This window comes from Diuraphis noxia, unplaced genomic scaffold (assembly GCF_037042655.1).
Source record: "Diuraphis noxia isolate RWA-SAM2 unplaced genomic scaffold, SU_Dnox_SAM2 contig0001, whole genome shotgun sequence".
NCBI classification, from domain to species: domain Eukaryota; kingdom Metazoa; phylum Arthropoda; class Insecta; order Hemiptera; family Aphididae; genus Diuraphis; species Diuraphis noxia.
This window is the reverse complement of record NW_028301711.1, coordinates 25,774,249-25,800,886: the sequence shown is the minus strand read 5'-3', so window position 1 is coordinate 25,800,886 and position 26,638 is coordinate 25,774,249. Positions and strand designations below refer to the sequence as shown.

At 29.0% G+C, this 26,638-nt stretch overlaps 1 protein-coding gene across 2 annotated transcripts in view; it reads left to right on the top strand.

Moving 5' to 3' along the window:
* The window catches only part of LOC107173558 (uncharacterized), a 142,674-nt gene that overhangs the window by 1,248 nt on the left and 114,788 nt on the right, over window positions 1–26,638 (top strand). For both annotated transcript variants that reach the window (XM_089216256.1, XM_015524142.2), the window contains exons 2-3: window positions 2,488–2,595; window positions 9,265–9,892. In XM_089216256.1, coding sequence (XP_089072382.1) covers window positions 2,488–2,595; window positions 9,265–9,892 — 736 coding nt within the window. The remainder of the gene's footprint in view (window positions 1–2,487; window positions 2,596–9,264; window positions 9,893–26,638) is intronic.

Below are 26,638 nucleotides of genomic sequence, written 5' to 3'. Positions count from 1 at the left end.
ATACAAGAAATAACATTTAAATAAGTAATTAAAAAAATTGTATAAATATTAAGTCAAAATTATTAATATATACCTAGGTATATTATATATAAGTCATAAAAATATTTTTTGCTTGACACAATCTAAATATATTTTAGCAGATATACCTAGTAGATACTCGGCTTATGTAATAATTTGTAACAATGTGTCTATTATAAAATAAAATAAAATGTATTAGTTATACATATTTGGGACCTACTTAAATGTACAATTCAACAATAATAGTTAATATTATAATAGTTTAAGACATTTTTAAGTTACTTACTAACAAAATTGATAACTATATGATTTAAGACTTAACAAAATAGAAGATTTTAACTGTCTTATAAAATTACTCGCAACACATAAATCATTGTTTATCTTGCTTTAATTAGATAAAAAGTTCCAATACATCTAGGCAGGTTATCAGACATGAATTCGTGATAATATTTGATATTTGAATTTGGAATTCATTTATTTTCTAAAACTACATTCAACTACTGTTGGTTGTAATTGAATTAACAAATAATTCTAACTATAATAGGTATTAATGTCCACTTTTATACTTTTTTCACAATTCACTTATGATTTATACCTAATTTCTATTATTTTTAGAAATATATTTTGTGTTTTTTTTCGTTCGTATAGAACGGATTGTTTTTATTGAAGAGTCTAGGTTTTTAATAACTAAAATATTTTTTTAAATTCTAATTTAAAATTGAAGAGTAATGAATAAGATAGTGTTATATACTAATACTCTAAAATGACATTATCGTCTACGTTTCAAAATTAGATAAGAAAAAAATCTGTCAAATGATTTCCGCTTGATTATTTGTTTAGTCTATATATTATATACATTTTTTTTAAATAATTATTTGTACGGAACAAATTCATCTTTATTCAAATTTAGAATTGTCTTAAATATTACCCAAACGCCTTATTGCAGTTAATGCTAGTAGATAAAAAAGCCTAATTTACTTAACGTTCTAATTTTCCAATAGTAATTATTATAGTAATACCATTACCACCTATCGGCGTTGAAACAAATTAAATTTATATTTGAATTTTGAATGTTTAGTTTAATAAACCTGTTTTTAGTTGTTCAGCATAATATCTATTTTGCATTATTCATAAGTAATTAATAAACAATATAATCAATGTAAATATTGTCGTGTAAACAGTCTTTTGAATACAATTAAGAAATTAAAAACTAATTAAGAATTGAAGTGTTTGATAAGGTCAAAAATAATAAATTTGAGTTTTTTTATGATTGGTACACTTGATTTAAGTTCTAATTAAAGACCCACTGAGTAAAATTTTGTAGGTATATGTATATTTAGCTAGTTCGTTAAGAAAATCAAAAATTAATATTTGATGACCGGATGCATAAGCGTCAAATTGACCATTTCAAGAATTATTTAGAAAATTTCGATTAGCCGCATTTCTTTTACATTATAATATATTAATATTATATTATTCAGGTTAATACACAACTATCTATATTACTCTCATCGAGTTACAATATGTTTAATATCTTGCAACAACAGAGAGTTAATTTTAATATAAAAGAAGAGGTAAAAATTAGTTAAATATATTATACTTTCTTATATTGCCTCATTAGTTTGTCGGTTGCTATTGGTCCACAACTCTTAACAACTCACAGTTGGCAATATATAAAATGTCATGTTTATAGATTCTGATCCAGAAATAATGACCCTGAAATATTTACACACCTTGAAAAACATCATCACTTCCGTTTTTAGAATTAGAGCACTGAAAAAAATGCACATGATATATTTACGAGTCAATGAAACCATAAACTGAGATTTTAACTACCACACATCTATGTAGTGTTGATATGCTTATATTTTGTTCTGTATTTTTTTTTCATACTACCATTATACTATTTTACACCGTGCAAACTTGACCGTGCAAGGGGCAAATAACGCGAATTGCTGCTTATTATATGATAGTTAGGTACAGCACTATTTTCTCTGCACCTACTTATTTAGACAATTATTTTTTTTACAATTTGTTTTTTATATCTTGGACATTTCAATTTCAGAGATTATTATCTGTGTTTTTAGATCTTTAAAATGTATACATTGTTACTTTATTTTTATGAGCAATTTTTGGCTATTGATAATTTATAAAAATTACTGTAGGTATTTACATAATCATCATCACATCATCATAATCATAATTTACATAATATTAAACAAATATATTCGTGTCAGGTGTAAGTATAAATAATAATAAAATACTAAAAATTAACAAGATGATAATACAATAAAATAATAAATATTAACAGGAAATATAAACATCGTATAAAATACAATAATATAAATCGCGGTTTGCTCTGGTGATATCGTATATAATATTATTATGTTAAACAGTCTTCGACTAGTATTGGGCTACGTCGATGAATTTTTATTTATTAAGCGATTAATATTGTGATATTATTTTCAGATGGAGCATTCGCCGTATTCGCAAAGTCCGAGTCCATCATCGTCATTGGTAAACTTTCCGACACCGACAAACTTACCAGATATCAGATTACACAGACCATTTAGTCAGGTAAATATTATAAAATTTTCAGTATAAACTAATTAATGATAACAAATGCTCTCTAGTAATAATATGCAATTTGTATAATAAAACCAAATTACAACACTACATAAGTGTACATCATAATATAGCTTATCTCTACTTTGAAGCTTAACAAATGGGAATGTCACCACTCTAAAATAAGTACTTAAGAACTTCTCGAGTTCGGAATCGATTTAAAAATTATGCAACGCGTTGATAACTAGTTAGATGTCGTATTTAAGCATCATAAAACATATTATTAATAAGATACAAAAAAAAGCAGGTATTTTCTTTAATGACATTATTACCTATACAAAAAAATAAACATTTAAAATTCAACAAACAATAAGATAGCATTAAGCAATTATTACTTTAGTCTTAAAATTTGAAATAGCACAGTTCATTATGTTATATTACTAAGTTATTAAATTTTATAATACTCTACGATTTACAAATGTAATTCATGATTTTACAACTACACATTTAATTCTATTCGGAAAACGGTTACATAGAGAACCACAATTAGGAATCAACATAACGTAGATATCATATTAATAAGACTATTTTTATGTTAAATTAAGGAACTATAAAATAAAGTATGTTATAATTAGTATAATTGATAAGCCACCGTAGTATTTTACTGTATTTTATATAGCTAACACGGAAAAACGAATTACCCACTCTTTTATGGAACACACAATTTATTGTTGATAATAATTTAAAATACCTATATCATATATAAATCAAAATCTTTATATATTTGTATTAATGAAAACTAAATATAATTAAATTATCTTATTAAACATAAATTATATTCAAGTTACAAAGGTACCATAAAGTATATTTGCTTTGGAAATCATACATTCAACATTATATGAATACAAACTATGGTCATTGAATTTGTTTCAATATTTTTCAAAATAAAATTTACATCAAATCATTCATAAAACATAATATTATAATCTAATTAAGTGATTGAATAACTAACTGATTTAAAGACATTTTTATATTCTGATTATATTATTTTTATGCTAAAAAGCTGATGTTTTCTTAGCTGACTTTGTTTATAAGTAACAATTTTTTGTGTGTACATTCGTATAAATACATAGCCATGTCAAGGTGTTTTTGGAGAAAATTACCTAATATAACTGTCAAGAATTTTATTTCTCAAGTAGGTACTAGGTACCTAAATGTTGTTCAACTTATCAAATCACTAGAATTATTAAGGCCTTAACCCTTGATAAGATAATTTAATATATTGGAAAAATATTATATTTTACGCATGCAGTTAAACTACTTACTTTTTATGAACATGTAAAACGTTTTATTTGCTTAAATTTATAATTATAATACGAAAATATTAATGTTCGATAAATAGTATAGGTACCTATAGGTACTTAATTTTACAAAAATAGTATAATATAACTTATAAGTGGATAAATAATAAGGAGTTTATACATTAATAAAATAATAACATTATGAAACATTTTAGATTCGTGTTCGAGATAAAAATATTTAAATAATGAATGATGTTAAAATCAATCATTACATTAACTAGATAGTAAAGTTTGTTATAAATATGATCGAATACGTGCTTATAATGTAATGTACCTAACTATTTTGTGAATCAACAACAATAATTATCATTAATATTTCATTAGGATAATATAATTAAATAAGACTACATAACATTACGAATCATTATACATTATTGTGATTTATGCCAAGTTAATAAATTCATTTCAGGTAAAAACAGTTTTTTTTTTAACGAATTATGACATAATCTATAAAACTATATTAGGCTTTCTGAAACTTTGAGACAACCCTCTTAGGTAGGTATTCAGTAAACCGCTGTACAAATCCACAAGGATTTATCCATTTACACAAAGCTACAATCATGTACATGTATGTTTTATGTAAACATTTGTGTTATTTCCATACAAATAGTATTTGGTTTGGTATGTGGCCATTTGTTCTGGCATTTTTATCTTGTCGACAATCCGTAAATCTTTCTAAAACTCCGTTCACTTTCGCCGTTGTTATCACTGGCACAACATCTTCCTTCTCGTTATTCTACACAATATTCGTGGTAATCAATCTTGTCCACTGCATATGACCCACCACCCTTTTTCTGTTCAAATAAAGCAACTACGAACGTTGATCATTCCCTTTAAATAGGAACTGTAGGTATGACACTAGTGGCGCGTTTATTCTTTTATAAAATATAAATATGTTAGTTTAAAACTAAAACGTAAAATAATAGGCAGATGTATCTCCTTCATGTGTTTTGCGCTAAATAATATTAAGAATTTACATAAATTATTGTTTTGAAAATTATACTAATAAATTGTTGTGTGCTCGTTTGACGTCATGTTAGTGTCATTAAGATAATTGAATTTTGTATTGCTTATAATAATAACAGTATTTTTATTTAAATTTACTACACACAATAATTGTTTTTGGTTTTGATTACAATATTTATGGACAAATTACGTTTATAAATTAATAATGAAAATAAAACTTATAGATTTTATAAGGTTGAGTTAGACAGTTAGTGTTGACAAATAGTATAGGCAACATTAAATTTTATCTTTATAATTTTATATCATCGTAGTTTATAGCTGATTAATCAAATGCTTGCATAAAACATAGCTTGTTTGCATGTTATGGTAGTTTTGTGGCTGGTTGTCAGTATAAAAACCTAGTAATAAAATTTACACATGATGACAAAATTTAAATTTCAAATGCTCATTGTAATGCATCATCGATACGTCGACAGAAGTTATATCAAATATATTACAATTACAATGCATATTAGCATTAATAATGTATTGATACTAAAAGTTAAATCCAATTCCGAACATGTGTATAGGCCAGTGGTAATAATCAACAAACGTTAAGTATAGAATACCTGATCTGTGTTATATGATTATTTGAATAATATACGATTAGTGCGATGTATGGTTATAATATTATGATTATTATGAGTACACTGAACTAATTAGTACTGTTGCAAATTTTGCAATTAAGTATTTAAATTAATTGTGATATGATGAGTATGTATATATTTTGTAGATATATAATTATATAAACACTAAATAAATAAAAATTATATAGTTTTAATACAATTATTGAATTTTAAAACTATTTACAAACGTTAAACCATGAATAGGTACGTCAATTGAATTTTAAAATACAATTTTTTGAGTACATATAACTGGTTTTTTGTGTGAACATTTTGAATTTAATACAACTTTAGACACACAAAAACTGTAAGTGTACACTCAACACTTTTTATTGATTTTAACAGACTATGATATAGTGAATAATACCTATATTTATTTTATAGTTAGATTTAGCATGTGATTCTTAGAAAATGATATGCAATTTAGTATAAACAATTACAACTACATTGTAGTATATCTATACTGTATATTATACTTACTATAGTAGCACGTAATGCATAAATGCATACCATAGAAAAATATTGTTTGTATGTATATTATTTATTTTTTATTATAATTTTATTGACAATAGCTATGACGCCATTGTAGGTAGCAAATAAAAGAAGTTTAAGCAATTGGATGTAAATTAAATTTCATTTTATATATTATTGTACAGGATACAGATTAGAAAGTTTGAAATATTTGAATAACTTAATTGAAGCAGTATGGTCCGGACTGATGGTTACTTGGAGGTGGGTGAAGGAAAGAGTTTCTTGCGATTATTGCTAGAAAATACGGCATTCATTTGATACGTATTTTACCGTGGATTTTTCACCACACGTGTTTTGAATTGTTGGATTGTCCCTTAAGATAGGCATCGGTAGGCTAACGTTTGTGTTATATTTTGAGTCGGTTGACCATTGTTTCTTAACTTCTGAAGAGATCGCTGTAAGAAGAATAAGGGATGATTGACATTTTATTTTGATATAGTTCGATGTATATAGTTTTAAGTGTTTTAACCAAATTCAGCAAAGAGTTGGAGTACCTATATAACTTTTTATAACTTTTTTAACGTCTATGTAGTAAAATATTTAAGTATAATAATAACTGTGGAGAAGGAACAAGTGAGTTTAGCAGGTTGTTAAGTTGTTCGACTCTAAGAGCCGGCCAGCGATATTAATGTGTCTAGGAATCTACAAAAAAGAGGTTGATTGAAATATGTAACAGTTTATATATATATATATATGTCATGCAATATTGGTTAGACTGTGTGCTGTGTTGTAAATATTAGTCAACGTAAGTATTAAGGAATTCGCTAAGTATGGTTCGATTGTCTTCCATTGATTTAATTGTATATTTTACAGTCACAAGTAATTATAAAATGCTTTTGCAATTATATGTATTGAACATTTATTTAATCATTTTAATTGAATTTCATTGTCCTAGCTATATATTATGATTACTGTTTCAACTCTATGGTCTATACATCTGTTAACTTCCGAGTGTTAAGTTAGACTTGAATTCTTCATTATAACCGTTATAAAGTTTTTGACTGGTAGATTTCTTAGGAAAGTTAGTAAAGTTTGAGATTAATTTCTGATTAAATTGGAATTGTCACAAAAATACTTATTTCCGATACTATTGCGTATTGAAGCTTAATTTTTTCATTTAGGTTTTCATTTAGGAAATGAGGAAATTGGTAACGGTAATTTCGACAGCAAGTATATAGGATGTTTGTTCTAACCATTGTATAAAGGGTTAGATAGGGTATTATTCTGAACGCTGTAAATCAGGATGCTCCCATTGAAAGACGTATGTCAGAATTTTGCATATTTTTAAAACAAAATGGTTAGCTGATGATATCGATCCATAATCTATAGTTTTGACGATACGAAGGTTATGTTTATTGTTTATTTTGAGAGGCACATTAGTAAGTTAGTAAGCTCCCTGTGATGCGTAGAATTGAATTTTTATTAAATTACGTTTGTAAATTGTATGCACCACACAAGATACTTTTGAGTTAGCCTAACCTTTTAAAAAGATATAACTATAAGAGTTAGTTTATCATGTATTGTAGAAAATGTTTTATAGTTATGTGGTTATTGATGTGATATATAGCATAGGATTATAAAATAATTTGAGTACAGAAAAGGAATAATTATTAGTTAGGCTTTGGTATTTGCTCAGATATATTGTTAATAGTTGATAAGAAAAGGGTTACGTACATTTTTAGCCTTAAGGAACTCTATTTTCTTTTATATAGGTACATTTGTCAATGGTTATCTTGACGTTTTTACTTGAAATGTGTGAACGTATGAAAATTGTGTGTGAAGTGAAACAAATCACCTTTTGGCTTTTTATACTATTTTATTTAGTATGTGATAATTATGTGTATTATTTTAAGTCTTCAATCCAGGTCAATTTTAACATTTCATACTGTATCACTACCATGCTGATCATACCCATATTTTTTATTCTCTTTTGGTGTTTCAATCTCTTTTTTTATTCTCATAAGATTCTTTTTCGGTGGCAGTCATTTTGTTTTATATGGTGAAGAGTTTTCTTATTTCATGAAACTAAATAAAACGAAGATTGATCATTTTATTTAGAAGTTTACATAAGTTATTGAGGAAGGTAGTAGGGCAATATCGTTCTATTGTAAATCCGTTCTTGCTTAGTTTGAGATTAGAGGTGGATATTAGAATTATTATTATTATCATTATTTTTGGATATTAGGCGACATGCATGTCCGTGTGTCTCCGATCTTTTGGTTAGATTAAAGTCCAAATCTTCGGAATTGCGATATCGTGTTTTTTTCTGTTTTTAAGATAAATTAAATTAAATTAAAAAATCTCATTAATTTTAAACACCTTTTAAAACAACAGAAGAACTGTTCAACACAAAAGACACTTTTTTAACTGTTATTAGTGTAATTATTCTACTATGCAAGTTTATGCCTTAAAATTGTAAAGAAAAAAAAATGATTGCATATTTAAACATATAAGATGTATTATATTGAAGTTAATAATTATTTTTTTAATTTTTAAAAGCATATTTGTAAGTTTTTTTTTAAGAATACGAGTGTTAGCATCATATTTCAGGCGTTTTAAGAGAATGTGAATATGGAGTATTACTTATTTCTTTATAATATTATAGTTTATACATAATAATTAACATATATATTTATATATATTACCATATTCAAATTTATATTTTAGATTCTGAGGTGAGCAAAGACTATTGATTTTTCAATAATGTGTAATTTTTTCGAGTCTATCATAACATTTTAGTATTTTGGGGCAGTTTATTGGTTTTTTCCTTCATATATTCGTCGTCGCTCGGCTTCAAATTATCTGTACACCACCAATGATCGTCCCTCAAATACCCAAGGTTGCACTTAACAGTAAAAAATGTCTTGAACAACAAATATTAAAAGAAAATGATTAGAGCTGCATGTAGGTACTTACATTATTTTCCGAGACGAATAGAGGGACACTACGAGATATTCATTGCAATTCAATGATTACTTCGTCAGTATTATATGAATAATGTATCGCATTTGTTTATGACGTGACCTACCCCTCTTATACAATATTATATATACATACATTGTTTTGGCTAAGGTGTTTTTCGCGATTTTGAAATAATACGCAAATGTCAAATCACTGTACCTGCCGTCACGATTACGTATTGTTGTTATGTGTGTCGACAGATGCACGACCTCAAGCACCTACACATCCCGTTCAATATGCGGTTCATGGAGAACTACCCGGCGCTGCCCGCGCACTTGCTGCACCATCTGCAGCCGCCGTTCTTGCATCCGGCGCTGGACCCGCGGGTGTCGTTTTCGCCGGCGGGCGTGTTCCAACCGCTCGGCTCGCCGAGTCCACACCACCAACACCCGCACCACCAACATCATTCGCATCACGCGGCCGCAGCGGCCGCGGCCAGCCTCAAGGGGTTCACTTCGGCGTTCGCACCGCCGTCCAAATGCTACAAAATGGACGACAAACAGACATCGCACGCCGAAGGAGCGGCGCAACAACAACAACAACAACAACAACAGCAGTCGGGTTCGCTCCAACAGCACCATCAACAACAGCAGCATAAACTCCAGCAGCAGCAGCAACAACAACAACAACAACAACAACAACAACAACCGGTGCCACCGTCGTTTCCTTATCCGCCGAGGAGGAGTCCTTGTTCACCGGGCAACATGCCCGTGTCGCCGCCGTCGTCCAGTGCAGCGGCGTCAATGCACCAGCAGCACAAGGACGAGTGCTCGGACAGGGACACGCCGAGTTCGGGTGCGGTCTCCGAAGACGGCAGGATGATCAGAAGTAAGTGCATTTTATTTTTTTAAATATAGTTTATAGTTACGTTCGTATGACCTCGCGCAGTCGGCATCGCGAATCAGCCGACTGGGATTTCTTAAATATTATTGATAGGTTAATTTGGTCAACGACGACGACGTGCCTTGCGCGAGGAGTAGGCACAAACTTTGCAGGCGTGTATAGATATTATTTGTATCACCTCGTAACGATATAATATATACCATGTCCGTCTTCCGTTTTGGACGCGATTTTTTTTATTTTGGTAAGTACCTATTACATAGTTACTTGACCTATTGATCATAGCGCGAAGAAGTCTGGTGCATTATGTGCACCTATGTGCAGGTTATACCGTTTCTAAACCGCCGCGGTCCCCTGCCCTCGCCCTGTCATATTTTCCACTGGACGTGAGTTTTCATCATCGTCAAGTACGTCATCTGTAGCAGTTATAGACGAACGGGTCAACAACCTTTATAATTATAATATGATATAAGCATTCGAAGGCGGTGACCGATAACTCGGAAGTAAACGTATGTTATATTATTTATGTGACAGATATTAGTCGCGAAATGTATAATATGAAGACTCGGCGGCGTACCGTTTTGTTTATATACAATATAACAATAATGATAATATTGTAACGACCGACCTCACGCGCGAAATTCTCCAGTAGAAAGCCGTTGCTCTGTTGTCCGCAGTCTCGTAGTACCTGTGTAGTACCAATAACGAATAGTGGTAGCAGTGGTAATGGGAAAACGATCGATATATTTCTTTTTGACCGTTGAAAAGCTTCTCCACAGTTTCGGTTATTGTTGTGATCTCATCATTGCAGGTGTATATGTATACGATTCGGTTTACTAGTATGCATATATATACCAGCCATATATACCTACTGGTCACTATAGTACACATCATGTATAAAGTACTACTCGGACATTTATGTGTCATCGTCAAATAACGTTTGTTATGTGCTGTTTAGATAACTCAGACACCAATACCTATTTTTATACACACTACGTGATTCTTGTTATTTTGCAATCACTTTTCGGGCGACAGTATCGTATCACATTGCATCGGATTACGGTACATAGATATCATGATATTATAATGTGGAAGCAAGGTGGATTTAAAAATAAAATCTACCTTGTGTGGAAGTATTTTAACGTTTAGCGATTGCAAGACAATTGATATACCTTACCTATGTATAACATAATATTATTATTATGTATTCCACGCGGAGATTGAGTTATGATATGGTATTATAATGTTGTCGATTGCGTGTTTGCAGTGCAACGTAAAAATTCTTTGCAAACATTTCGGAAAACAAATTGTTTTGATTTACTTCACGTGCTTAACAAATGCGTAGATATACATTTTTTATGATACAATAATAATCGTGTGTGTGTGATAAGTAAACCGATTCATTTATTATATTTGAGTAGGTATATATAAAATTCTATTTACGTATCATATTATTTACGTTTAGAGCAAAAATTATTTAATACTGGTAATCAAAACTCATACTAAGATTATAAGCAACAGTAATTTTTTTTCAACACAAAATTCAAATGTTAAATATACCTGACATGATTTCAGATGTATATTTCTTCACCATAAATATATATTATATTTATATGCATTACTAAGATAATTAAAAAATACGCATCATATTGCACTGCAGACTAAGACTAACTGATATAAATATTTGACTTATTCAGTTGTTACTTAATATATGGCATTAATGATATTATTAATAATGAATTTGTTTTTTAATCTAACGATATATTTGTTATTTAATAATATTTTACTTCGCGTAAAAATGTATGATAAATATTATTTAATAAAAACATATCCAATACCTAAGCCAATATAATAATTATATTAAACGTGAAAAGTAAAGAGCAATTATTACTTTAAAGATTTTGAATGTTTCACACATCATACTGGATTACAGAAAAAGTATGAATACGATGTGTGTGACGTAATATTACATATATAAACAACATTATGTCCTCCACTTGTGATCTCGTAGGTTTTCGCTTTTCTTTTCCCCAAACGTTTAGTCTGTTGTAGGTACCTATATAGAGTTTAATGGTTTGTCAGAGAAAACGCGTATCGTAGGAATTCACAGATAATCTTGTTGTTTTGTGTAAAAGTTTCCGGTAACGAGATTGAAGGGTGAACTGGTATAATATATAGAGCGACCTGAACGGTATAGAGGGGCGTCCACTAACAAGCGTGACATTACGTGCCTCATCAATAGCACATGTGTTGCCGGGAAACTTTATTATAGGTTAACATCAACTTTTCAACGTAAACTATTATACGGGTACAATTTACCCCTTTCTCGGTACAAAACTTCTGTATGCAACTGACTTCCGGTATCCCTTTACCGGTATACCGACACAAGTGGCTAATATTCCAGGTCGTTATGCATTGTAACAAACAAAAACTACCGCTGTCGGCCGTCTGTCTCTTGCAAACTGGACACGATAATAACGGTTTATAATGACCGTTTTGATAACCACATTTGGAATTTGACATAACTACTGCGCCACCGAATCGCGGAGCCTTTACTCGGTATAATATATTAAACGGTCTATTTTGTTCTTACGCAGTTGACGAAAACTTAACCTTACGTACGTTCAGCTGTTGCTGTTGTCGATGGGGAGCTTGTATAGTATTTTTTCTTAAATGGTTATTCGGGTGGGTCCATCACGAGGCCACGTGTAGCAAATTCCCATATCGCGGCACCTATTCACTCAAAAGGTACCCGACACATTAATTATATATAATAAAATATGTATAAAACGTATACAAGCCGACATATAATCATGCCGTTATAGGACATACATTGATATTCGTGTACACAAATAGTTCCTCTCGTTAACATGCAGTTATTAATAAGCTGTTTATGATACTTAACTTCCCATTGATGCAGCACATAACATAATATAAGTGTATATTTTATTGTACAGCCTAGTACTATGGTACTATAGCAGTACATCGATGCAGTTGAGATATCTAGTTATTATGATGGCTGTAGGTATAGTGACGATAATGGCTGATCTCATTCTGTATTTATCTGAATTTACAGGAGGTATATTATATAAGACTGCAGTAATCAAGAAATAAAATAATGTAACTTTAAGCTAAACATGCCATTATTGTAGTTTTTAATATTTTTATGATGGTTGTACATGGCAGTTTATTATTTGATATTCAAGTAAATTAAATATGGATTGACGTTTAAAATATATGCTTGATTGAATGAAATAAACACTGGGTATTAAATAATTTTCCGTTAATATCAAAATATTAAAATTAAATACATTTTAATTTATTTTAATTTATAATATATTCGATACATATAGAATATATATATAAACAAAACAATAATAAAAATATACATTTCAAATAAATGTTTATAAAAATCCTATTGGTAAGCTACTATAAATTAAAGTAATGCAAAAACATATAAAGTAAACTTTTAAGTTTTAATAAGAAATAAAATAAGTAGGTACGTATATATCACTATTATTTATTAATTTGTTACTAATATCAACCAGCAATCTAAAACTGTGTAAGCACAATGTACCGCGAAAAAACAACGAATTTGGTGATTTTAATATTAACTCTGCGCATTGTGCATAATAAACGTCTATCTAAACGCAAGAATTAGGTACTATACTTATGACATTATAGCAGGAATACAAGATTATCTAAAATAACAAGGAAAATCATAAATAACCTAATCCAGCTAATCCTCCTTATTATTTAAATAAGAGTCTTATCTTTTATTTATGCTATTTTCAGTAACTTGTAAATTATAGCTAGGTATAATATACTTAAACATAATATAATATCCTAAAATCAAATAAAAGACATCTTTTTACACAACGTCACTTAAAACTATAATCATGTAAAGCAGGTTACAAATTTGATAATTTTATTTAACAAGATTAACTCTTTGTGTTTATTGACTAAATCTACTTGTATAGCATAAACACTCAAGTTCGGATAATAAATATATTATGTAGTCATCAAATGTGTAGTTCTAGATATAGTACTTAAGATTTAGTATTCAATAATTTTCTTGTAAAAAAAAAAAAAAAAATGCTTTAATCTTATATTTAATCGTGTCACAGTTTTTTTCTATTTTGAGTGGCTATGAATAGATTATTGTTTTCTAGAAAGCTATTTGTTTTATGTCTTTGTATGTAAAACGTGCTCAAAAATTTTTATATAATTATTTGTAAAAGATACATTTTTCGAATTAATTCCTAGTGGTAAATGAAAAAATTTATTAAAAGATCTAAAAATTTTCAATTTAGTCATTTGATATGGCATTTGATTGTACGCATCGTTCGATGATCACAGAGATTTTAGCGGGCTAGAATTTTTGTTAAGTGGTTCACCAAATTATAAATAAATTTATTTTAAAATAACGTTTAAAAAATGCTGGCTATCCTTCAGTCCTGGACAAATTTGTTTTAGACAAATTGGATTCTTAGAATTTTTGCGAATTAATGATTTTAGTGATTAGCGTCTAGTTAATGCAATTTTAATCACATTCATTATTGGGCTTCGAAAACGTTAGAAGCTGTTACACTACAACGACAGTATACATCGAACTGCGAGCATAAAGTTTCTTTTGTGAATTAAAAACTTCTAGGTACCCATGTCATAATAACGTCCACTACGTGGTTTTCAAAATTCATTTTAGGTCGTTATATTATACGCTATTATTTATTACTACGACATTCGTAGCAATCGGAGTCCCTGTATCTATATATGATAAATAATGAAGGCAGGCATTGACCAGTTATCAAGTTAGCTTAATTAAATTTTCTTTTTTTAAACATTTTTACTTAATGAGTAAGTACGTTAAGCTTAAATCATCCTTATACGTACGTGGTACATATCTATAACTTATCAAGTACAATTGTCAATTAATTATGTATTTTTTATTCATGTATGCTATGGATGTATATAAAAAATGAAGAGTTATATATTAAATAACTATTTATTTATTCCTTGATTTAGACCCAAACGTTATATAGATTATATAATAGGGGGCTAGGGGGTACACAATATGATTTTTTTATGAAATCACTACACATCTATTTATTTAGAAGGAACTGTATATTATTCATACATAATAATTTAACAAATAATATACTACAATCGAACACAAATATATAACACAAAGTAATCATTTAATACCATAGGTATTTCACAACATTAATTATTATCATATTCTGTCAAAACACTGCTTTTACTGCAAACAGTAAAAAACTTAATATAATACTGAAGGAGTTGTGATCGAAATGTCAAATTGTATAATTTATAACAATAAACTGATTTTATTTTTCTGTTAATTCGTTCAATAATTTTTATGAAATGTCTAATATATATAGTTTATATTTTTTACTAGTATACTACCATTATGGTCGATCTATAAAGATAATTCTATACCAGCGGACAGTGGTTGTCATATATACCACGGAATAAGAAAGTTATTTTTTATTTAATATTTAAAAATTGTTAGTGTTGTACTATAGGAAGAAATTAAATAATAATTACGGTTAACTTGTTTCAAACAGAGTATAGGTAATCAGCATAATTTTTCTCTTCGTGTGTTAACATTACACTTTTAAAATAAAATGTATAGTTTTATTATCTGTTTACTGAAAATAGTCAAAATTTGACTCAACGATGCCTCACCTGGTCAAATTAATTTTGTTTGTAATCGTCTTCTTTGCAGTCAAACACCGCGAGATTTAAACGTCCATATCGATATCGCCTCCGCCGATCGTAATATTATTAAGTAGATATACGAAGTGGTGGATCGATTAAAAACCGTACGACGGCATAACTGCTATGCAACGTGTCCCTAAATAGGTCACAGGGCATATCGTTTAGTGTAATAAGCATAATAATTTTATAACAGTGATTAAAACATTATATTAATATCATTAAACGTTGTACGCACATTACATTTATGACGATAGTGACGACAATGGTGTAATAATAATAATAATAATAATAATATAACATAATAATAGTGTCTAGGGACTTATACGGCTGGTTTTCGGCATGACGGAACTTCGCTGCGACGACCACTTGTAGCGCATGGCACACATAATAATAATAATAATAATATTATCATATACCTAAGTATACCTACTGTTACAATACACGCGGTCGATAGCTGGAGCGTCGGCAGCGTTTGACGGACGGTCGTCGTAGTCTTCTCGTCGGTCGGCAGCGGCTGAACACGTCGCGTCCTGTCATTTCGAACCTCGTCCGCATAGACCGGGACAGGAGTCGTGTTGATAATAATAATTATTATGTTGTTTTGCGACGCGTTTTGCATGGCACTACTTATGTGTACCTACACGGTGTGTGTGTGTGTGTGTGTGTGTGTGTGGTACTTTAATGTAAGGCCGCTGCCGTTGTACCGTGGTCGTATATATGTATAATAACATGTTAGTCGTGTATATAATATATATTTATTATAATATATAAGTATTGAATATATGTATATAATAATATGTAAGTCGTGCGCATAGTGTTGGCTTGTTTCCTATGTATATACTCAATTGGGAGCAGTGTTTTATTCCACGTTTTGTTTTATTCACTGCGTTTGATTTTCTTTTTTTTTCGTCTTTTTATCCATTCGTTACGTTTGGTTTGTTGTCTTTTTTTTTTAAATAGTATTCGCGGCTCCGGTCTTACAATGGTTTTTAACAAGCTGTGGGTGATGGAGAGCTCTCCGCATGTCGTGGAATGTCGTAGAATGCTAAACGCCGCCGCCACCGCCACCACGACCACGGTCATGTGTGGTGTCGTGTACCTACCAACGTTTTATTATCGTGTTTTCTGTTATTGAATCGTATGCCGCGCGAACATCTCGATTTTCTTCAATGTTTTTATATTTTGACGTCTTCATATAATATTATTGTTGTGTGTACCCCTACCAACCCTCCCTCCCCCTCGCAATAGAATCGTTTTTATTGCACGGCTGAAATAATAATAATATGTAAATAACGTTAAATTACTCCCTAGCTCCTGCCTCTTTAAAGTTTCATTTATTTTGCACTTGCTATAGATACAGGGATCTTGAACTCTATAGCTAGAATACGTTTATTCTCTGTAGTAAAGATCTATTCTAATATCCCATGGTTTGACGTCAATAATTTTTAAAATGACAATTACATTATTCTATAATCTTTTATGTCTGATCTTATTTTCACGATAAAGGTGCCTTTTCGACAGTATACAAAATTAGGTATTAATAAGTGAGTTGGCTGAAACACTATAAGATCAAAAATGGCATTATATCCATTACCATACATCAAAACGTATTACTGGTCGTATATATATATAAATATAGGTAGGAACTCACTACTCACATTATGTTGGTCGCCATGAACGCAGCATATGCGTTTTAAAATAAGTATATACAAGTTGTATCATATTTATTATTTTGATCAGCCCAAAATTAAATAGATGACTGGTACCCTTTCATTTCAATACATTATAACGAGTTTGCCAATTAATCTTCTCACAATATTACATACTTTAAATAATTTATAATCAGCTATTACAAATATTACCTTAGCATATTTATTTTACTACCTACGTTTTTGAACAGTTAAATAGTTCCATTAACAGAATAAGGTATTGTTGACTTCAACAAATGAAATTATTATTTTAAGAGATGTATGTCAACCAAACTTAAAGATTCGATGATAATTATTACGAAAATAGTAATACCTAATTAATAAGTATTTGCAAATTTAAAAATATAACGACTATATTATCAAGTACCTATAAAATATTATAATATTATTTATGCTATACCTACACCGTTATTGTATAGTATATAATATATAGTCAAAAACTATTTTAATTATAATATTACTTGTATATGACATAATTTAAGAAAAGCTAATCAAATTAACTAATACTTTTAACTTATTAAGTTAATTTTTTATACAAATATGTGAGTTAAGCTTAAAATTAAAAACTTAGTCGGTTTGATTTTTTTTAACTGGATACAGAGCACAATTTGTGAATTTTATACCCATAGTATACCTCCCTAAGTCACAACAACATTAAAAATAATATATTCATATATTTAATAGTTTACAATAAAATAACAGCATTGTAGGCAATTAAATGAGATAAAACAGATTAGAACCATATATTTACTGTATAGTTATAAGTTAGTTGAGTTAGTTTCTGGTTAGTTAATTTATAAGACATCGTGGTATCAATGCATCTTTAAACGTCGAACCAAGTTACCTGGTGGTGTAAGATTTTAATTTCCTATAGACATTTCTATGGTTGTATTTATAAGTAAATTATTGTGAAGTAAGGCAATTTAATTCTTATCAAAATGTAGAAAGGCATTCAACTTGTTAACAGTCTACAATTCACCATTCATATCACATGTAATTTTAGAATATTTTTTTTCTATAAAAACAATAATTTATAAAAAAAAAAATATATGTCAAATCTATGACGTTCGTATCAAAAGAAAATAAATAAAAACTTAATTTGGTAATGACATTAGTTGATTGATCGGTAACTATATATATCATCGGACATTTTATTCGTAAATCAACAAAAAAAAAAAAATAATTATAATATCATCTCAGTTACAGCCATAAAAGTAAGTTTAGTTTTATTTTTTTACTCGTTTATTTCCAGCCTTGCAATTATGCATCTATGTTAAAAAAGATTCTATCAAATTTTACTATTTCATTATATGTTTTTGTATCAACAATTCCGGAACATACTACATAATATTACACAATTGTATTCTTTTACGTATGTTTTAGATTATTTTGAAACTTTTATTATACATTTACAACTGTGTTCACCTTAATTGGTGAAATGAGCCATTAAATTTCATGGCGTTTAATTAAGACCGGGGGATTATGGGTTAAACGAAACGGATTATGGGCTCTTTATAAAACAGGATTTATTTAGTGTTACCCTCTTCCTACCTTTCATTGCAATTTGGTACACCGTGTTTTGTGGACCAAGTATATATGTCTTGTCATCGGTTGTCTGCCAACCCTATGAATTATTCAAGGCGTGAAACAACATATAGTAGTTTATAAAACGAGGATTAATGTGTGATGGTGGTAGTCGGTGTTCAACTACTGGTCATTTGGGGACCCGCAGTACCACCGATAATAAGCGCCGTAATTCCTCGCGATTAACCGACCACAAGATTACTTCGACCCTTGTCGGGTAACGTCAAAAAGCTCCAGTGATCTGTGCCAAAACGCCCTTATTCCCTCTTAGTAAAGTATTACCTTTTTTTGGCATCCTACGTCATCAAGGTCATCAATAAATTATATGTCCCTCGGATGAACACACTCACATATATATATGTTACATACTCACACGTGGATCATGAATGTAGCTTGTTTATTCCTTCTATTGGATTTATAAAACTTAGTTATTAACATTTAGCCAAGTCTTCCGTTCCCGCTCCATATTCGTATAGATTATTCATTTAATTTAAAAAGTACTTATGTGGACCACGTTCAGTCATAGTATTTATTCTAAACCGTTAAATTTTAACTCGTTTCTTTTTATTGTAATTAAAAATTAATATTATCTACATTTTTTTTTTGAGATTTAAAAAAAACAATTAGATTATACTATTTTGTAATATATTGTCTATTATATAGATAGGTATATTAATAAATCCACTCATTGAAAAATAAATGAAACAAATAGTTTATATTTTAATTTTTTAAACGAAAATTGCTTATTATATTTTATATTTATATAAACGACTGTCGACTATATGTTGACTAAAATGCAATCAGAATAAAATATGAATACTTTTATGCTATAAGAAATATTTAAATATTTATTGGGATATCTTCAATGTACAATATAATATATTAATATGATTTGATATATCATAATACTAGCATAAAAATATTCATATCCATTAGCTTTAAGCGTAATATGAAAATTTAGAAATTTAGATATTCATTTATTAAAAAATTGATGCTATCTTAAAAGTTTAAAGTTTAAATTATAGGTACGTTATAACTAACAATTATGTAGACACTTACATATTTTGTTTTATATTATTGATGTTTACATAACATGTACCTATAACTAATATGTTGTTATTATGTTAGACATAAGACGTTAGTAAATAATAGACATAAATAATCTTGCCATTTGTAAGAACGAAAAAACAAAAATTGTTGAAACAATTAAAATGAATGTATAAAAAAAATATCATATTTTTAAGCACTCGGGTATTTAAAAAAATGATATATCTTATTGTTTTATTATAATTGCTGATATTTTACCATGATAATATTTCATTACCGTTAACAATATGATATGCTTTTAAAATTCACAATGATAACTGTCGAAAAGTAGGATTATGTCACTGTGAATCAGTCAATACTATAGAAATAGACACAGAATTGTGGCACAGTATTATGAAATGGAAAAATCAAATCTCATGGGTCTATTATAACAAACTGAAAAAAAAAAATTTATAATATAAAACGATTACGTGACATTATACTTGCTAAAGATATTAGATTAATTTCCCTAGTACTTGTTGAATATCAAATCACATATTATGGTACAATATTATAATAGGTTGAGATGGAGCCTATGATAATATTTTTAATCAAATATGAACTTGTTAAAACGCTCTGATTGGAATCATACGGTGAAAACAGACTAGAAATATCTAACCGAAACATTGTTTAACGTTTTAAATATTAAAGACATATTTCATAATAAGCACTATAAATATATAAAAAAAAATAAGTTTTTATATTATTATTTATTATCATTTAAAGCATAATGTTGATATTAGGTATGCATTAAACAAATACTACTGAATTTGGCGAAAAAACTACCTACTGAAAGATTTTTGATGTGTTTGGGATTATTATTTACAACTCTTTTCTATGATGACTAGCTACTTAATAAATATACAACTACCGCCATTTAAGAAGCAACATTTGACACTGGCTAATGCATCAATATGGTTATTTAATTATCAAATAAAACAAATATTAAAATTAATTGTTGAGGTGGTATATTTTGATTTTTGAATTCATCTATCAATTGTATTCATTACTGAGTACAAGATAACAGTGAACGATAATTTAAACTAGTGCAAGCTGCGCAATTGAGTTTTGTTATATAATATATATGATCTACCTAGTAACCGCTATTTATATTTAAAAAATGAACCTATACGTACAATGGACAAGTGTCCCTTTCTGCTAACCCTATATAGCTTACCTAGAGATTATAAATGTTTTTTAAGTATGTCTATTAAAAATTATTGGTAAACGTATTAAACTATAAAAGCTAACGATCCAAAATACAAATAAAAAATAATATAGTCAAAGTAATTGAAAATTACTTTTTATCGTGCTTATTGACACATTAAAAACGTCTGCGTAGTATTTGTTAAAATTCAATTAAATAAAACGCCATAAAAAAATATAACATGCCCATACTCATTCAGAATATATAAAATAACCAACACCAAAAACTAAAAATAATCGGATGATTAAAATAGACACAGACATGAAACAATATAGTAAGTATAGACACCTACATAATTACACAATTACCGTGTTGGATTATGAATATTTACTAACGTTTTCGCAGCTTAAAATCTTTAAACAATTTTAATATAATATAAGGTCTAAACATCTAAGATTATATTTAAAAAAATTATCATTGGAGAATATTCGTATATGTATCATGGTTAAACGTTTAAAATTTCAAGATTTCCGTACATTTTATTCATATTTATGTTTTGATTAATAATAATTTGATACGCACTTGAGTTGTTTTCCTGCACTGTGCTTTTTTCGGGCCTCCGATCAAATTCACAGAATACGACGCGTGGCTTGGAAAAGCAAAAGGGTACCGGGCCTTTTATGGTAAACTCGATATTAATATTGACGGGTCGGTTTGGCACTGTTTTGCGGAACACATCACCACCTCCGCCACAGATTTCTGCAGTGCACCAGAAGAGCTTTTTAGAGGCCACATTGGTTACCCGACTGGAACGATATGCCGGGAATGTATATCTAGGGGTGTTGCTATATTATTTTCATATTTCCAACAACGTTTTGTTATTATTCAATTTCCGAACACAGTCCCCATCGCGTTTTTACTCGACGTTGCACAAAGTGCATTCGACTGATAATTTCGCATCAAACGGTACATGTGCGTCATGTACATTTTGTACAATCGTTCTCGGTTCAATAAATATTTTGCTAACAAGCCGAGGCTAAATTGCAGGTTAACCAATTTCAACCTCGGTTTTAATTGTATCAATAATATAATCACCCGTGTTGTATGGAGTCGAGAGTGACTCGGTGTTCCTATACTTGGTTTAAAATATCGTGATGCCGTCTGTATCATGATACCTATGTATATGACGTCTCGATGGATCTATGATGCAGATTTCAGACGGACTTAACTGCGCGATTGACTGCAATTCTGCACAATATTTACAATACAATTCTCCTCGTGCATGGTATATGGTTGGTTATCCCGATATACCTGTTATATAATCTTCTTCACTTTTTCCCAGCACAAATTAGGTGACAATTATTAATAATTGTTACGGACTCTACGACGACCATCAAAGGGTTACCTGCTTGCTCACCTCATATTGTTTATTTATTATACACGTCATGTTTATACCATGTATATACACATTGCAGCTAGTGTGTAGGATGTCATCGTGATAATAACGACTAAATTTATATACGCGCACATAATAATATTGTGTTATGCAAAACACACCATCCCTACACGGTTCACGCGTCGTTGACCGTATCGGCAAAATTTCCTGTCGACCGTGCGGTGCAAACAATCGTTATTACCTCCTTAATCACAATCCCACTCCCACAATCATCGCTGATAATTAATAATAATTGGAGCTTAATCATATCACAGTGTCTTTGATGCCTTGGTTCCAATAAAGGTAATATAATATTACTGGTTACATAATATACATCATGCCGCCACGTTGTACACTAACATAAAATAATATATCAACTGTAGAATGTGAACGTCGAATTGACAAAACTATAAATTATCTAATACATAGCTATAACGCACTATAACTTCATATTTTTCGGAATTAATTAATTGAATGTCTCATCCGCATTCGCCAGACAGAAGTGTGTTTAGCCGTTTACTAAAATCCACTATAATAACAACATATTGATAATCTGTGATTTTATAGGTAATCACAATTTTATTGTAATTAACCTTTTATAATTAATAGGACTTTTATATTGAAATAAATACTGTTTGACTTGGACATAAGATTATCATCAAATACTTTTAGAGTATTATTATTATTTATTTTATTATTGTACATTTTAAATAGCTATAAAATGTACATTATGCATGTAATAATAATGATGCGCTAACAAAAAAAAAAGTGAATTAATTATTGGTTGACACAGTATTTCCTCACGATATTCTCCTCTTATATTTGTACAGGTATATTTAATGTTTAATGACTGGTTTTTATCATTATAGGTATTAATATTATAAAAATATATTACATCATTAATGTTTTATTGTTTTACCTATATAGTTTAAATTATTGTCTGTATTTTTCCCCCAAGGCTATTATTTTGGGATAAAATAAAATAAAGATGTGTGCTTAAATAATATTAGACAAATATTAATACCAGACAACAATGTTTAATTTTAAATACCTATACTTATTGAATGTTAACACTGTCGTCTGTATTCGTTCATCTATGTGTTATTTACTTATTTATTAATGGTTAAAGACTTTAAGTTATAGATATACCATGTCTATTATTTGCGAATGGCTAATATGTTATATATACTATTGTTATACGTGTTTAAGTAATAACTGATAAGTCCTGCACATACCTCAAATATCGTTTTTATAATAAAAAAAAAAATTGAACAATTAAAAACTTTTAATCCACATAAAATATTATATTTGTGACTTGTCTGTAGTTTAGTTGTTTAGTATGGTTAATGGTGGTATCAAAATGTTTCTCTCGTGGTATCGAATTCTAATTTATATTATTCACACTAATACTACCTATACCTAATATTTATACAGGTGATGCATTTATAGTTATCTATATTAAACTTTACGTGGGCATCTATGCCAAACACAGGGGAATTATATGATTTATGACAATGCATTGTTATTGTATTTTTTACGATATTAATTTACAACATTTCATGAAATAAACAAATATAGGTATATTTTATAAAATTAAAATGTTTATAAATGTATAGGTACTATAAAATTATACATGTAGTGAACTAAAAAACATCCCGATCAATATTCCGATCAATATTTCTCATTGAAAATTTCTATTTAGTATTTAGAAATGTAATTATTAGTACACATTTTTATATTCAGTACAATAGCACATTTAAAATAAATATAATTAATTCATAAAATAAGTTTTATATTTTTATGTTTTAAATTGTATATTGTTTATTGAAATTTTTAGAATAGAGCATAGCATAATTCAATTTAGTTGCATTTTAATTATTTTAAAACACTGTGGGTGATATAATATTGTAAGTCAATTAAGTAAGTTAATTTCATTAAAATATTTTCTATTTTATTGTACACGATCTACCTTTGTGATCTTTCCAAGTTAAATTGGTAAATCTTGATGTTCAGAAATTTAGACTTATTTTCAATAGACCACCTACGAAGTATATTACTTTACGTCTATTACTTCTAATAAAAACGTAATTTACCACTAAGTAATTCGCATTAAATAAAATCAATAAAAAACGCGATTATAAAAATCCTGTTTTTTTTTATCAGCTATAGAACAGGTTTTTAGGTATAACAAAAAGGAAATAAAATACTCAAAATTTAATTGTTTTATTCATATATAAACTTCAACAGTCATATACATGCGGATCAACAAAGAATTGAAAAAATTAAATGGGGCATAACTTGGTAGATTTTACTCTAAATATATTATACCTACCAAGAATCTAAATTTAATATAGTTATCTCAAAATAATATGGTTACATTTAATTTGATTCATTCGAAAACTAAATCTTTATAATTTACAGTAACAACGACCATAATATAATAATATAATTTTTTTATTATTATTATTACAGCATCAACATCAAGGTTATTTGTTTACAATTAGGCTAAATATTATTTTATATAATTGCTGGGCTTGAAAACTAAATCATCATAATATCTAAATGCATTTTTAACTATAGATGTAAGGTAGAGGATCTGGATATTTCAAAATTCATAAATTATACAATTAATATATATATATATATATATATACATACTTGGTTATATAACGAAAATTTTTTTACTCATAAACTTAACAATTTATGTTTAAAAAAACGTCATTGTATTATATTTTCTAAAGCGAATTGTATCTGAATACCTATGCAAATGTTATATATTGTATTATGTTTAATAATTTAACGCGTCTAAATTCAAATTTAAAAAAAATATACATAAAATATATTACCATAGATTTTCTATTATAGCTGTTACAATAATTGTTTTTTCTCTTCCTTTTCGTATTGTAACCGTTACGCGCCGCAGTTCCACAATATTACCCCTGCATATATTGTTACAAGTTACAATAAAATGTTAGCATGTGCAGTTAGTATGGGCTTACCGATTATTACTTGTAAAAAAAAAAGTCCAACGCGCTTGTATCTTCGTCGTATGAAATCCGCACTTGTTTACACATTGATTGGCGATAAATCCTCGGGACTTTCGAGACCGCATGAAAGGGGAGTAAAAAAAAAAAAAAAAACAGATCAAATTATACGCATAATACGAACGAACGGGCTTTGCGCGCTGGCGTAGGGCGGATGTGTTGCACCACTCGAGCGGGTGAGAGAAGACAAGATTTATTAACGGGCGACCGCTAAAGTTTAATAACGTGTGAAAACAGTTCCAACGGCGGACCCTTATTAAAAACCGAAATTTATAAGCGTATTATGCTAACGATTTATTGGAAACCAATAACTGACTGGGACGAGTGGTCGGAGTTGTAAGCCCGTCGAAACGTGCGGGGAAAAGAAAATCGTATACATATTATATTATTATGAACACAATATGTGTGCGTGTACAGTGTTTTTTTTTTTTTTTTTTTTTTTTTGTCGTTTTGCAATGCAACTTATTATTTGGCTGGATCCCAAAACCGCGGGTGTTGCAAACGTTGCACTGTCTTATTATAATTCAACGATCAAAATGCGAACAGCGCGAGTATAATATGCAACGACAAAACAAAAGTAGGTAGGTACAGATATATTATATTGCATTTGGCTCGACCATCACATACCGCCGGAAATAAGATAATATTTTAGAAATATCTAAGTAATTATTAAACCTACTAAAATACGTTATATTGTTATAAATATCTCCGAGAGTTATAAAAAAGCATTTGGATTTTATATGATTATTATTTATAATACTAACATTTTATAGCCATTGCATTCTATACGATGTTTTAAATACGATTAATTGAAACATTTCACAATAGGTACCTAATATGCTGCATCACACGTGTTGCCTTAATTTGAAATATTTAATTATAAATTATTTTTAGTGTTTCTATTTTATGTTAGGTACTAAGCTTTGTTTTGCAATTTATTATTAAATAATTTCCTTGTTTATATTATTAGCACTATAATAGGTTAGGTAT